The sequence below is a fragment of the Sinocyclocheilus rhinocerous genome, unplaced genomic scaffold (genome assembly GCF_001515625.1).
Source record: "Sinocyclocheilus rhinocerous isolate Xijiao unplaced genomic scaffold, SAMN03320098_v1.1 scaffold1074, whole genome shotgun sequence".
NCBI lineage: Eukaryota > Metazoa > Chordata > Actinopteri > Cypriniformes > Cyprinidae > Sinocyclocheilus > Sinocyclocheilus rhinocerous.
Genome location: NW_015642525.1, coordinates 25380 through 37673, shown reverse-complemented (window position 1 = coordinate 37673; position 12294 = coordinate 25380). Strand labels below are relative to the sequence as shown.

General features: G+C 38.8%; 1 protein-coding gene across 2 annotated transcripts in view; it reads left to right on the top strand.

Moving 5' to 3' along the window:
* The window catches only part of mgab (MAX dimerization protein MGA b), a 38769-nt gene extending 27095 nt beyond the window's left edge, over nucleotides 1–11674 (top strand). For both annotated transcript variants that reach the window (XM_016573021.1, XM_016573020.1), the window contains exons 15-23: nucleotides 896–1109; nucleotides 1546–1905; nucleotides 4575–5545; nucleotides 6472–6566; nucleotides 6644–6677; nucleotides 6839–7036; nucleotides 7116–7236; nucleotides 9574–9657; nucleotides 10941–11674. In XM_016573021.1, the coding sequence (XP_016428507.1) occupies nucleotides 896–1109; nucleotides 1546–1905; nucleotides 4575–5545; nucleotides 6472–6566; nucleotides 6644–6677; nucleotides 6839–7036; nucleotides 7116–7236; nucleotides 9574–9657; nucleotides 10941–10993 (2130 nt within the window). In that variant the 3' untranslated portion in view covers nucleotides 10994–11674. The remainder of the gene's footprint in view (nucleotides 1–895; nucleotides 1110–1545; nucleotides 1906–4574; nucleotides 5546–6471; nucleotides 6567–6643; nucleotides 6678–6838; nucleotides 7037–7115; nucleotides 7237–9573; nucleotides 9658–10940) is intronic.
* Nucleotides 11675–12294: the final 620 nt, after the last annotated feature.

Sequence of the window (12294 nt, the reverse complement as noted above, 5' to 3'; positions counted from 1 at the left end):
TATTATAATTCATGAACGCTTTTGAATACAGACCTAAGGTTGGTCTCTTTTTAAATAAGACAATTAGCAGATTATTACAGAAGTGAAATCATTTAATAAAATACAATTATTAAAAAGTTATAGAAGTTTAAATTTACTGTAAAGAAAATGTGTTGTGCTATTTTTATTTTATTTTATATAAAATAAATATTTTTTAAAATAGTTAAAAATACAAAATTGCTATAAAATTAAAGCCATATGTCTACATAAGTTGTGTTCCAAATTTGAAGAAAAAATGAAAAAAATGAGGTTCATATGCAATTTTGTTTAGGCGTTATACCAAAAACAGCCACCGGGTGCCACCCAAACCACCCAAATTACGTCTATCACAAAATAACCACCAAATATGGAATTTTGAGACTCTGACCTTTCCAACGATATATAGTTTGTCATTATTATATTAGGATTTAAATAACATTTGTCGATTGCATCACCACTAGGTGGCGAAAAGTGACTGTTAAAAAATTTATTCTTCATTGAATCGTTCATTCAAGAGATTTGTTCAAAAACGCCAGTAATGAAAAACAAGTGAAGTACTTATGAGTCATTGAATCATTCATTTAAATCACTTTTTCATAAGTTTAATATTAAAAATTGGTGTATTAAATATATTTTAAATACGTGTATATATATATTAAAATGCTTAATAATTCATTCAGATTAATTTTTAAACAGAAACTCTTTTAAATAGACCGCAGCAATAATACTTTCACACATTATTTTTAGTTCAGAATCGTGGGAGAATCGTGATCTTAAAAAAATCGTGTTTCTCAATTTGTCCAGAATCGTTTAGCTCTACTGTGAATAGTGTTTGATCTCAGATTGTTGAGCATAAACCTATCTCCCTTGATTTCAGGTCAATGGAAAAACGTACGCTCAGGCTAAACTGATCCTGGGCCGGATGGGAGCGCTGCATCCAGCCAATCGTCTGGCAGCGTACGTCACTGGCAGAATAAAACCACTGCCTCAAAACATGAGCCGATCTCTTTCCAAAACACTTCAGGTCAGGACGCTCAGAGAGACGAGGGGTGCAAACTCTGCTCCAGCGGTCGATCCTTCAAAACACACAGGTACCATCTGTCAGAACAAGAAACGCTGAACCCTAATGTAGGCATAGCGATTTAAATTTCTTATCTAATTAATTACATGATGTGCCGATTAATTAATCTAAAATTAATTACACATAATATGATAATCTAAATGTGAGACTGTAAGTGTCAGTAGGTGGCGGCGAGTCACTGTCTTATTTAGTGAGTCATTCATTCAGCTGATTCGTTTAAATTACTGTTTCTTTCAGAAACAAAGCAAGTGACTCTATACAAACGAGTCACTGAATCATTAACTCACTCGATTCGTTCAAAGATGTGGATTCATTCAGAAACTAAAAAATAGAAATAACTGCCTTAAAACCATTTTAGCTGCTGAAAATACTAGTGTTCTAATCATTTTGGCCACCACTGTACTGTATATATCATCTGTAAACTACTTTTACTTTGTCTTGTTTAGTGAGCCAAGCTCATTCATTCAAAATGCCCATTACCCGATCTCCGGTGATGCCCTGGGCTCCTAATGGCATCAGATGTATTCCTGCAGCTTTGAACCCCACATCATCACGTAACCCTGGGCGTGGCTCAAACACTGTAGCCCCGCCCCTCTCCAGCGCCCCAGTCACGGTAGCTCCGCCCCTCTCCGGTGCTGAGACGGTTCTCCCGGCTTCTGCTCTTCCGCCGGGGCAGCAGGTGGTTCTGCAGCCGGTCGCAGGTATGACGGGGGTGAACATGTGTCAGTTTAACGGCCAGATGATCCAGCTGGTGCCCATCCCTGCAGCGTTACCTGTGCAGGTGCAGACCGGCGCTGGCGGAACAGGTTAGTGACAGTGCTGCTGTATCCTCAAGAATCTCCAATAGCACTTCTAGAGCCTTATCAAATGTTTTATTTTTTCCTGAATTCTGTGTTTTCCATTTTAATTTAACTGTGTCTTAATGGTTTTATTAAATTTTATTAATCTAAAAGGATGATTAATCAATTGAATTCATGAAACGTATACAACTGAATAGTTTATTAAAGTTTTAAAAATAATAGTGCCCTGTGAAATGTTTAAAAAAAATTTTTTAAAGTAATCAAATGAAATGAAACGTTTTAAAATTACCCAAAATTTTTTTTATTTTTTTTATTTTTTACAAAAACAAAAAATATATGTTCCTTAAAATAATGTTATAATAAGTTGTATTATTATTGTATCCGTTGGCGTTCTTATTATTCTTCTTCCGCTCTTGAGTCTATGGCAGCCCATAGATCCGCTTGCGGGAAAGTTATGAAATTTGGCACACTGATAGAGGACAGTCTCAACATTAACCACAGCAAGTTTGGAGTCTCTAACTCGAACCCTCTAGCGCCACCACTTGTCCAAAGTTTCACTCATGTTTATGATTATAACTTTTGAACCATAAGGTCTAGAAGGAAATTTATTGTTTCCTCTGAATCCTTGGCTCATGCCGAATCGAATGGACACCAAAATTTAAAAATCGTAAGGTTTAATTTTTTTATTATTTTTAATAGTTCGAAAAAAACTGCTTTTTCAAGCAGTGCATCTAAAGTGCTTTTTAGTGCATCAAACGCTCGCCTATCATAATCAACCTCAAATATGGCTTATCATCTGAAATATGTATGTAGTAGAACTTTACCTGGCCGCTCAATCTAATGTTAACCTAGAAAAATGTGTGCTATTCGAGTGTCTGAGGCGCCGGTGCGCTCACTTGCTCATAAAATACTCTGTCATTTTTTGGTCATACAGATAAAAGTAACACATCTTTCGAATCTGTAAAGACTCTACGTTTATTTGTGTGCACTCAGAATAACAACGAAATGTTGCGCTTTTTTAAAATAATGAAAGCAAACAGTGTGCGCTTTCTGCCGTCTCTGTCTCTGTGAACTTGAGCGCGAAACTCCAAAGCTCTGTGTATACTTGCCTTGCATGAGAAATATATCTATAGAGAGTGAAATGTCTACTTTTAAATGAACAAATTTAAATGGAAAACAAATATTCTCAGATTATGTAATCCGTATGAAACTGCATACAGGTGCATCCATTACCACTTATTAGGCTATAGGCAATTAAAGGCTCATTAATATGATATATATATATTTATATATATATATATATGGTTTATTAATATACGTGCGACTAATAGTCGACTAATGCTCAAAATGAACGACTACCAGTCGATCAGAAAAATCTTTAGTCGAGGTCAGCCCTAGAAATAAAGTTGATTAGTCAAACCGTTCTCGAATGACGCATGAACGAATTCGACGAAGAGCACACAAATGTGAGGCTGTATCTCCGCAACGGTTTGGCGTATTGAGACCAAGCTTGGTGTGTGTTATAACAAGCATGACCTGAGGCTACCTGCACAGTTGCGTTGCAGCGCCACCTAGTGGTCAGGAGATATGAAAAATGGCTATTTTTGCTTGTAACTTCTGAATGGTTTGGCCAAAAGTCAGAAAACCTGGTCTCTTTAGATTCGGTGGAGCATGCCGAGTCGAACCATACCCAATTTTCCCATGTCAGCCATTTTGAATTTTATCGTAAAATGGTATATTTTTACGAACGCATTGGCGTATCGTTACGAAACTCGGTACGTGTCTTTGGCACCATGCCCTGATGGTACTTAAAAAGTTTGGGGGCAGTGCCACCTTGTGGCCAGAACGTATAAAGGAATTTCAAAAAATGCTAATAACTTTTGATTGCATTAGCCTTTTGTAATGAAACTCAAAATATTTCTTGGGTCATGCCGACAACATAGATACCAATTATGCCATAGTCGGCCGAACTTCCTGTCCGCCAAACTCCTCCTAGACCGTTTGTCTGATTTTCACCAAATTTGAGTCAGATCATCTTCAGATAGTTATGGATTTCGTGTTGATAGACCGAACTGCTTTTGTATAGCACCGCAACAAAGTTAAGGCATGATGCCAAACTGCATCTGAGGCTGTATCTCTGCAAAGCTTTGACATACTGACACCAACCTCTGTGTGTGCCATTATCACCTCACACAGAACACACCACATCAATTTGATAACAGCGCCACCTATTGGTCAAAAGTGATAAGCCAATAAATCATATTAGCAGTGGTTGTGTTTCTGATTTTTCAGTTATTTTGTCTAAAATAAACTTAAAATGGTTTTAATTACTCATTGCTACAGTTGATCTGATGCTCCATATTTGCTATTCTATTATTGTTATCTACTGCACAATATTAATATACCTGTTATAATTTCTTCAAGTTAAATGGAACTTATTTTTTATAGTTTCTGCCAATAGTTTTCTGAAATGAAATTGTAAATTCCTGGTGACTTACCACCATTTCATTCATTTTACAAGCCCTAGTTTTGATTTATTCACCCAAATATTGCCAAGTTCTGCAACAAGCCGCATTATACAGTAAATTCGACCGGATTTTGCAGTTTTGTCTGTGTTTTCTGCATCATACGGCCGTACACATCAAACGAATCATTCTCACCTGGTTTCTCTACAGGAGGTGCTCAACAGGAGCCACAATCAGCTCAGATGCCCACATCATCTTCACAGAAGGCTTCATCTAAACCCCTTCCATTCATCGTACCCAGAATCCACGCAGTGCAAGGAAACACCGGCTTTAGCTTTGGAACTGTTGCAGCTGCGGGTCTACAGGGCGGTTTACTTGCTAAAGCTGGCATGTTTTCCTTCAGAATATGCCCACCTTCTGCTGAGAGCAAGACTGTGGGTCTCGACCAGACAGGAAAAGCTCCTGAGTCAACAGGAACTGCTTCCACATTGTTACTTCCTGGAGGATATAGGTTAATAAAACTGCCCATGTTTGTCAGTCCCAGCGTGAGCAGCCCGACCGCTTCTGTACCCGCCGTATGCACCGAGAAATCAACCGAAGACCCGAGCGCACACCAGTCCTCAGTCTCTATTAAAACAGAACCAGGTGAAGACGGTGCTCCAGTTATCATTAAAGTAGAGTCTTACAGCGGCGACTCTTCATCCAAACATCCATGCTCTGAGCCAGAGGAACGATCGCTGCACATTAAGATCGAGGATGATACGGACCAGTCCCCACAGAACAGCAAAGACTCGTCACACCGCGCCAAAATAGAGGAGTCAGACCACGAGACGATCGCAGGCGTCAGTCATCATCTGAACGCCTCTGAAAGCAGGGATCGTGGTGTGAAAGACACAGACAGATCCTCCTCTAATACTGAAGTCCAGCAGCATCTGAGAAGCCGAGAGGAGAGGAAGGACACAGCCGTTGGTGCTGGTGTATTGTGCTCTGTATTTGAGGGTCGCACCTCATCGGTCTCGCAGAGTTTCACTAAAACACACAAACCCGGAGCTGAGGAGATCCAGAACCGGAGGAGAAAACGACAGGCTCCGGACGATCCACGAGTGGATTCTGCTGCTGAACTCCATCAATCCAGCAGTGCGTTCATGTACTCCAGTGACGGATGGACCACAGAAGACAGTGTAAGTCAGCTAAAAGCCCTGGTTTCTTGATTTCAAGCGATTCACATTTTTCTTAAATTACGAGAATCGATCAGTGCTGTTTTTAGTTGATGTGTGAACATAACCTCTAACCCAGTCATCTCAACAAGCTTTGTTACTTTTGAAACAAAGTCTCAGCGTTCAAATTCTGTCAGTTCTATAATGAAATTCAATCAATAAACATGAATGAACGTCAGAAGGTGTTGATAGAAACAGAACTCACTCAAATCTGTGATTCAGCTGCAGAAAGACACCAGTAAAAAAGATAGAAAAAATAACTCTTGAAAGAAGCATTATGATAAATATGTACTATACTATATTACATATTCATTATATTTTACTTAACCTGTTCTTCAGTATTTAATGTACACTACCGGTCAAAAGTTTGGGATCAGAATGATTTTTAATGTTTTTACAGGAGTTTCTTCTGCTCATCAAGGCTGTAAACCATTATTTTATATTGTAATAACATTTTGCAATATTACTGTTTTTTTCTGTATTTTTGATCAAATAAATGCAGCCTTGATGAGCAGAAGAGACTTCTTTAAAAACATCACAAGTCTTACTGATCTCAAACTTTTGAGCGCTAGTGTAGGTTTGAATAATGAGAAGAAGTCATAACATCCACTGATATCATAACTTCAGTAACATATAAAAACAATTCTATCATTAAAAACTTATAATGCATTTTTATTATAAAAACTGCCTTAGGTGCAATTGCACATTGTAATATTATGATTAACTGAATGCATATTTATTCAAATGAATCAAATCGAGATGTGAATCTAAATTAAATCATGAAACTAGTCTCAATCCCCAGCCCTAATATCACCCTTTAATCGAATCGTCCTGAAGAAGAAAGTCCGTTTGAATCACTATTCTCAGATTGTGCTGTGTTTCGATGCTAGAACGATTGGTACAGTGAGGAGGAGGTGGATATTGTGACGTATGAGGAGTACGATGAGAAGATGAACATCAGCCTCTTAAGAGCCAAGGCGAGACGGTGAGTCCTGAGCTGAAAGCATCTCAGATTCACACTGAACCGCTGCTTTATTCAGTAAACATCTCTCTTCTCTGCAGGAGAACACAGCAAGCAGCTCAGAGTCAATGGCTTGTAAGTCTCTGTTCTTTCTTTACCTCCATCGAGTTTGTTTTGCTCACTGAAGTATTATGAGGTGAAAAGCAAAAATAATGTGCAAAAACAATTGATTCGCTAGATACAGCATATTTAACCTGTTGTGTTCAGTGAAAACCTGATCATCATGTTGTTTGCAGCTGAAATGTAAATCAGCGACCCATCATGCAGTGCGGCTGATGTCTGATCTGCCGCTGTATAAGCGAACGTGGTGTCTGAACCGAACGCTGAGAGAACGGAAGCAGCTTGCTGAACTGCAGCAGAGTTTGGACTCGCTGAAGAGGACGCTGGGTGTTGAAGAAGACGTCATGATGAGCACTCAAGACCTGCTCCGAGAGGTGCGGCTAAACCCACTGCTTCTCCTCAGATCTCTGCAGGACACTTCAGCTTCATTGACATGTTCCTGCTCTGTCTCAGGCTCGTCAGATGATCGGAGCTCTTGAGGAGCACAGCACATCTCTGATGGCCAAGAAACGGGCCTTGATTCGGCAGCATTCTCATTATCAGACTCTGATCTCACAGCGCTCCGGTGCAGACGGTAAATCAGGACTCTCATTCTGACGGCACCCATTCACTGCAGAGCATCCACTGCTGAGACGCTGATGCAATGCTACATTTCTACAAATCTGATGAAGAGACAAACTCTTCTTGGATGGCCTGAGGGCGAGTTCATTCTCAGCACATTTTTTTATTTTAAGTGAGAAAACAGACAGTATGGAGTGAAATGAGAGAGATGAAACTAGCTGACTGACACAACAATCCATTATACAGTTTGGAGTCATTAGACGGAGATATCGTTCAATAAGAAGCACAGACTCCAGAGAGGCGGATTATAAATGTTTGAACATCATAAAACGAGCCACTTTAGTGGTTTTACACTCTTTGTGTGTGTGTGTGTGTGTGTGTGTGTGTGTGTGTGTGTACCTGCAGAGTCGGGCGTGTGTGTACTGCAGAAACACACCCGTGTCCCCGTGAGCCTGCAGGACTTTGTCCCAATCAAACTTATAGTCAGACATCAGCGGCCCTCTGAAGTCCTGATAAACACATTTGATAAACATCAGCACGCTATAAAACACAATGACAGTCTGAACGTCACCAATATCAACAGGAAATCAAGCATGACCGGTCACATGACAATAAATTACACCAATGCAGTCGGTCAGGCTTGTGTTCACAGAGGAACTGGTGTGTGTGTGTGAGTGAGTGAGTGAGTGAGAGTGTGTGAGTGAGTGTGTGTGTGAGTGCGTGTGTGTATGTGTGAGTGAGAGCGTGTGTGAGAGTGTGTGCGTGTGTGTGTGTGAGTGCGTGTGTGAGAGCGTGTGTGAGAGTATGCGTCCGTCTGTGTGTGTGAGAGTGAGTGTGTGTGTGTGTGAGTGAGTGAGTGAGTGCGTGTGTGTTTGAGTGCGAGTGTGTGTGAGTGAGTGTGTGTGTGTGAGTGTGAGTGAGTGAGTGCGTGTGTGTTTGAGTGCGAGTGTGTTTGAGTGAGTGTGTGTGTGTGTGAGAGTGTGTGTGTGTGAGTGTGTGCGTGTGAGAGCGTGTGTGTGTGTAAGTTTATTAAGAGTTTAAATAAAAAGAAGAGTTTATTGAACCTACAGACAAAATATTTTAAAAATCATAAAAACTGCATGTGTTTTTCTTGTCGAGCATCAGGCTTTTATGGCTCATATATGTAGTCTGATATAGTAAGAATATGGAGAAAAAAACAACTCAATTTGCTCAAAGTTAACAAAAATATGAATTTGCTGCAGATGCTAATATTTCTATGATGAAATTCTGCTGCTGCTTGCTCTGATCTCACAGCGCTCCGGTGCAGACGGTAAATCATGAGCGTTACGAGCTGTGTGTGTGAGAGTGTGTCTGTGAGTGTGTGTGTATCTGTCTGTGTATCTGTCTGTGTATCTGTCTGTGTATCTGTCTGTGTATCTGTCTGTGTATCTGTCTGTGTATCTGTCTGTGTCTGTGTCTGTGTCAGTGAGTGAGTGAGTGAGTGAGTGAGTGTGTGAGTGTGTGCGTGCGTGCGTGTGTGTGTGCGTGTGTCTGAGAGTGAGTGTGTGTGTGAGTGTGTGAGAGCGTGTGCGTATGAGAGCGTGTCTGTGAGTGTGTGTGAGTGTGTGTGTGAGTGTGAGTGTGTGTGCGTGAGAGCGGGTGATGTTAGGTGTTAGGCTGAGCGAGGACGATGGACCACCTTGCTGGCGTCTCTGATGTCCGTCACTCTAATAATTAAATAAATGTAATCCATTTTTTTCGTGATGCCTAAATTTAGTTGTGGCATTTAAAATGATGTGTTTTTATTTATTTATTATTTTATTTTATTTTACAAAATAGTATGGTTATGAAAAATAAAATTACAAAAAAAATAAAATAATTACCATCTTATTTGTATTAATCAGAATTTGAATATTGGTGCAGCTCATGGTTTTGTCCAAACATATAATGCAGTGATTGAGAGCTGAAGAAATAAAGGCTCCTCAGAAGATGTGAGATGTTCTGGAGGCTTGTGAAGATCATTCCTCCGCTGAGGAACAGTGAAAGTAAAGCTTCTGGAAACAAACGCTCCTCAAAAGATCCTGAGGATCAGATTTGAGACTCTAAAACATGATTGATGGAGAATCAAGTAAAGCTGAGCTGCTTCAGTCCAGTAAGTGTTCATCTGGAGATATTACTGCAGTTATTCTGACGCTTACTTGATCAAAATCAGTCAAGATTTGACACGAGAAGCAGCAGCTGAAGCTGGAAACTTGTACAATTACACTAAAAGAGCTGTGACTGGATAAAACACTCTAAACTATCAATCAGAGACAGAAGACATGAGGAGATTGAGTGTGATACAGCAGCTTTATAGGGTTGAACTAACGTGTTTTTATGACTCTTCCAGTGACAGGAACAGAATTACAACAGAAAACAGCAGCTCCTTCATTACCCAGAAGTCCTTCAGAGACGCGTGCACACAGTCAGTCAGGTGAGCTCATGATGAATCGAGCGTTTCCAGTGTGAACGACACTAACAGGAGCGGATGAGGCTTGTGCTACAGACACAGTGACCCGCGAGTCCTTAAAAAGACTCGCATTTTAAGGCCATAAAATGTTAAATTGTACAAGAAAGTCTTAATTATGATTTCAGGAGGTCTTAAATTTCGGGATGGAAAGACCAGAATTGCGAAATGGCTGAATGTGATGAATAAACTTCAAAAGGCTATGATTTCGTTGAATAAACATAAGCGAAGTCCGATGTTTACTGCTGTTACCGTGGAAACCACTATGTTTCTGCCGTTCTGAAAGCGCCTCCTGCTGGCAGAGAATGAATGTGCATTTTTCAATAGACTGTTTCCACACCAACAGCATAAACAAACGTTACTGCGCATTACTGTGGCCCAAACGTAACTTCTGGTAGACTTCCGCAAAGAATCAATAACGGCAGCAAAGTTCCTCTAGAGTAGATTACTTCTGATAAGCAAAATATGTTTGCTGTGTATATCAGACGGGCTTATTAAAAATGCAAATTCACTCTCTGCCAGCAGGAGGCGCTTTGAGAGCGGCAGAGATCGAGGTTTCCCCGGTAACGGCTGTACACACTAATAATTAATCGCGATTAATCGCATCCAAAATAAAAGTTTTTGTTTACATACTATATGTGCGTGTACTGTGTATATTTATTATGTATATATAGATACACACACATACATGTATATATGTTATGTTAAAAATATGTTATGTTTATATATTAAATATATTTGTATATACGTAAATTAAATTATATGAATATAAATATATACATGTAAATATTTTCTAAATATAAACTAAATGAGTGTGTGTATTTATATATACATAATAAATATACACAGTACACACACACATTATGTAAACAAAAACTTTTATTTTGGACGCGATTAATCGTTTGACAGCACTAATTTATATGTTATTTAATTAATATAGTAATTTATTGATAATAATTGTTTAAATTAATATAATAATTAATACTTTTGGCTCCATCCATTTTCTTAAAAACGGTTTAATGAAGTGTATCATATTATAAAACTTTTTGTTTTTGTGAAAACTTGTATCTGAACTGTAAATTATGCTTTTTACATGCTTTAATATGTTACTATAGAGTATAGACATTGCCCTACACCGCTCATATGGTATTACATTTATTTGTGCAGGTCTTAAAAAGTCTTGAATTTGAGCTTCAGAAAGCCTGAAATACAGCTGCCATCATTTAATATGAGATCTGCTTGGTGTTTAGTGCTGAAGAGACGTCTGCCCAGCGTAATCCTGCAGTCCTTCACCAAGATTTAGCCTGAGACGAGTGTGGTGATCCAGAGGAGGAGGAGGCGATCTTCATCAGTCCGAGAGAGGAGGAAATGAGACGTGAACCTGTGAACACAAACACATCATCTGCAGGTGTGCTGCTTCACCTCATCAATACCACAGTAAACATGAGAGTATGCAGGGTATTCTGGAGTCATTAATATCTCCAGCTGAATCATGTGGATGGAGCAGTACTTTCATTTTCTGCTAATGATGGATAGAACTGGCCGTTTTTCACATTTACAGCATAAGGTTGTACAATCTTTGTAAAAAGCAATTGTGAATCAATATTTCTCAGGATATTACTTGATAATGAGCTCATTAACCCACATATTTCTATGGCTTCTTGTTTAATACTAAACATGTTTTGCTCAGTTTATGGATTATGTGTTCCTTTTGTTAGAATAGATTTATTTTTGTGATTTATGCATCATTATGGATGGTTGATGAGGCCTGTGTTAGTTTTCTGTCGTTTATAATCACCGATTAATCTCCCAGAGATATGAACTGATCGCTCAGGCTGGAAAATAACTCATAACCAGATGGATCTTAATGCATTCATTCGGCAAAGTTTGTAAATTATGTGGATTTTCCCTCTTTATCAGATTGAAATGGCCTCAGAATTGAGTTGATATTATGGCCTTGAGCATAAATAAAATGTAAATCCATGTAAATGTTGTGGTTGTTTTGCTGTCTTGCTTTTATAAATGTAGTAACACTTTTGAATGGAAGTTCAACATGAAACATACTGACAGAAAATGATCTCAGCAAGTAAAATCAGGCATGAAAACAAAAATGTCTCATTTTTAACAAAAACTTCATTTTTTGATTTGATTAAATAGACATTTTAAAAATAGTGTGCATTCATGATACATTAGTGTTTAAGTCGTCACCTTTATTTATCAAATGTAAAGCGTGAAGAGTAACAGTCCTAGTACTGAGCCTTGAGGTACTCCATACTGCACTTGTGATCGATATGATACCTCTTCATTCACTGCTACGAATTGATGGCGGTCAGATAAGTGTGATTTGAACCATGCTGTGTGTGTGTGTGAGTGAGTTCAAGACTTTGAATTTTAGGTGTTTCACACACATATATTTGCATATTTTGAATGTTTAACTGATGCGGTTTGAAGTTGTAGTTTCTTATATGATCTGAGGTGTTTCACCCACCTGTGTCAGTTATGCTTGTGGATGTTAATATTTTTTATTTTTACCAGATTATTTGTGTTTTTAATTGCTTTTCATGTCCATTTTATTAACCTTTTATTGCCAAATAAGATGATGTG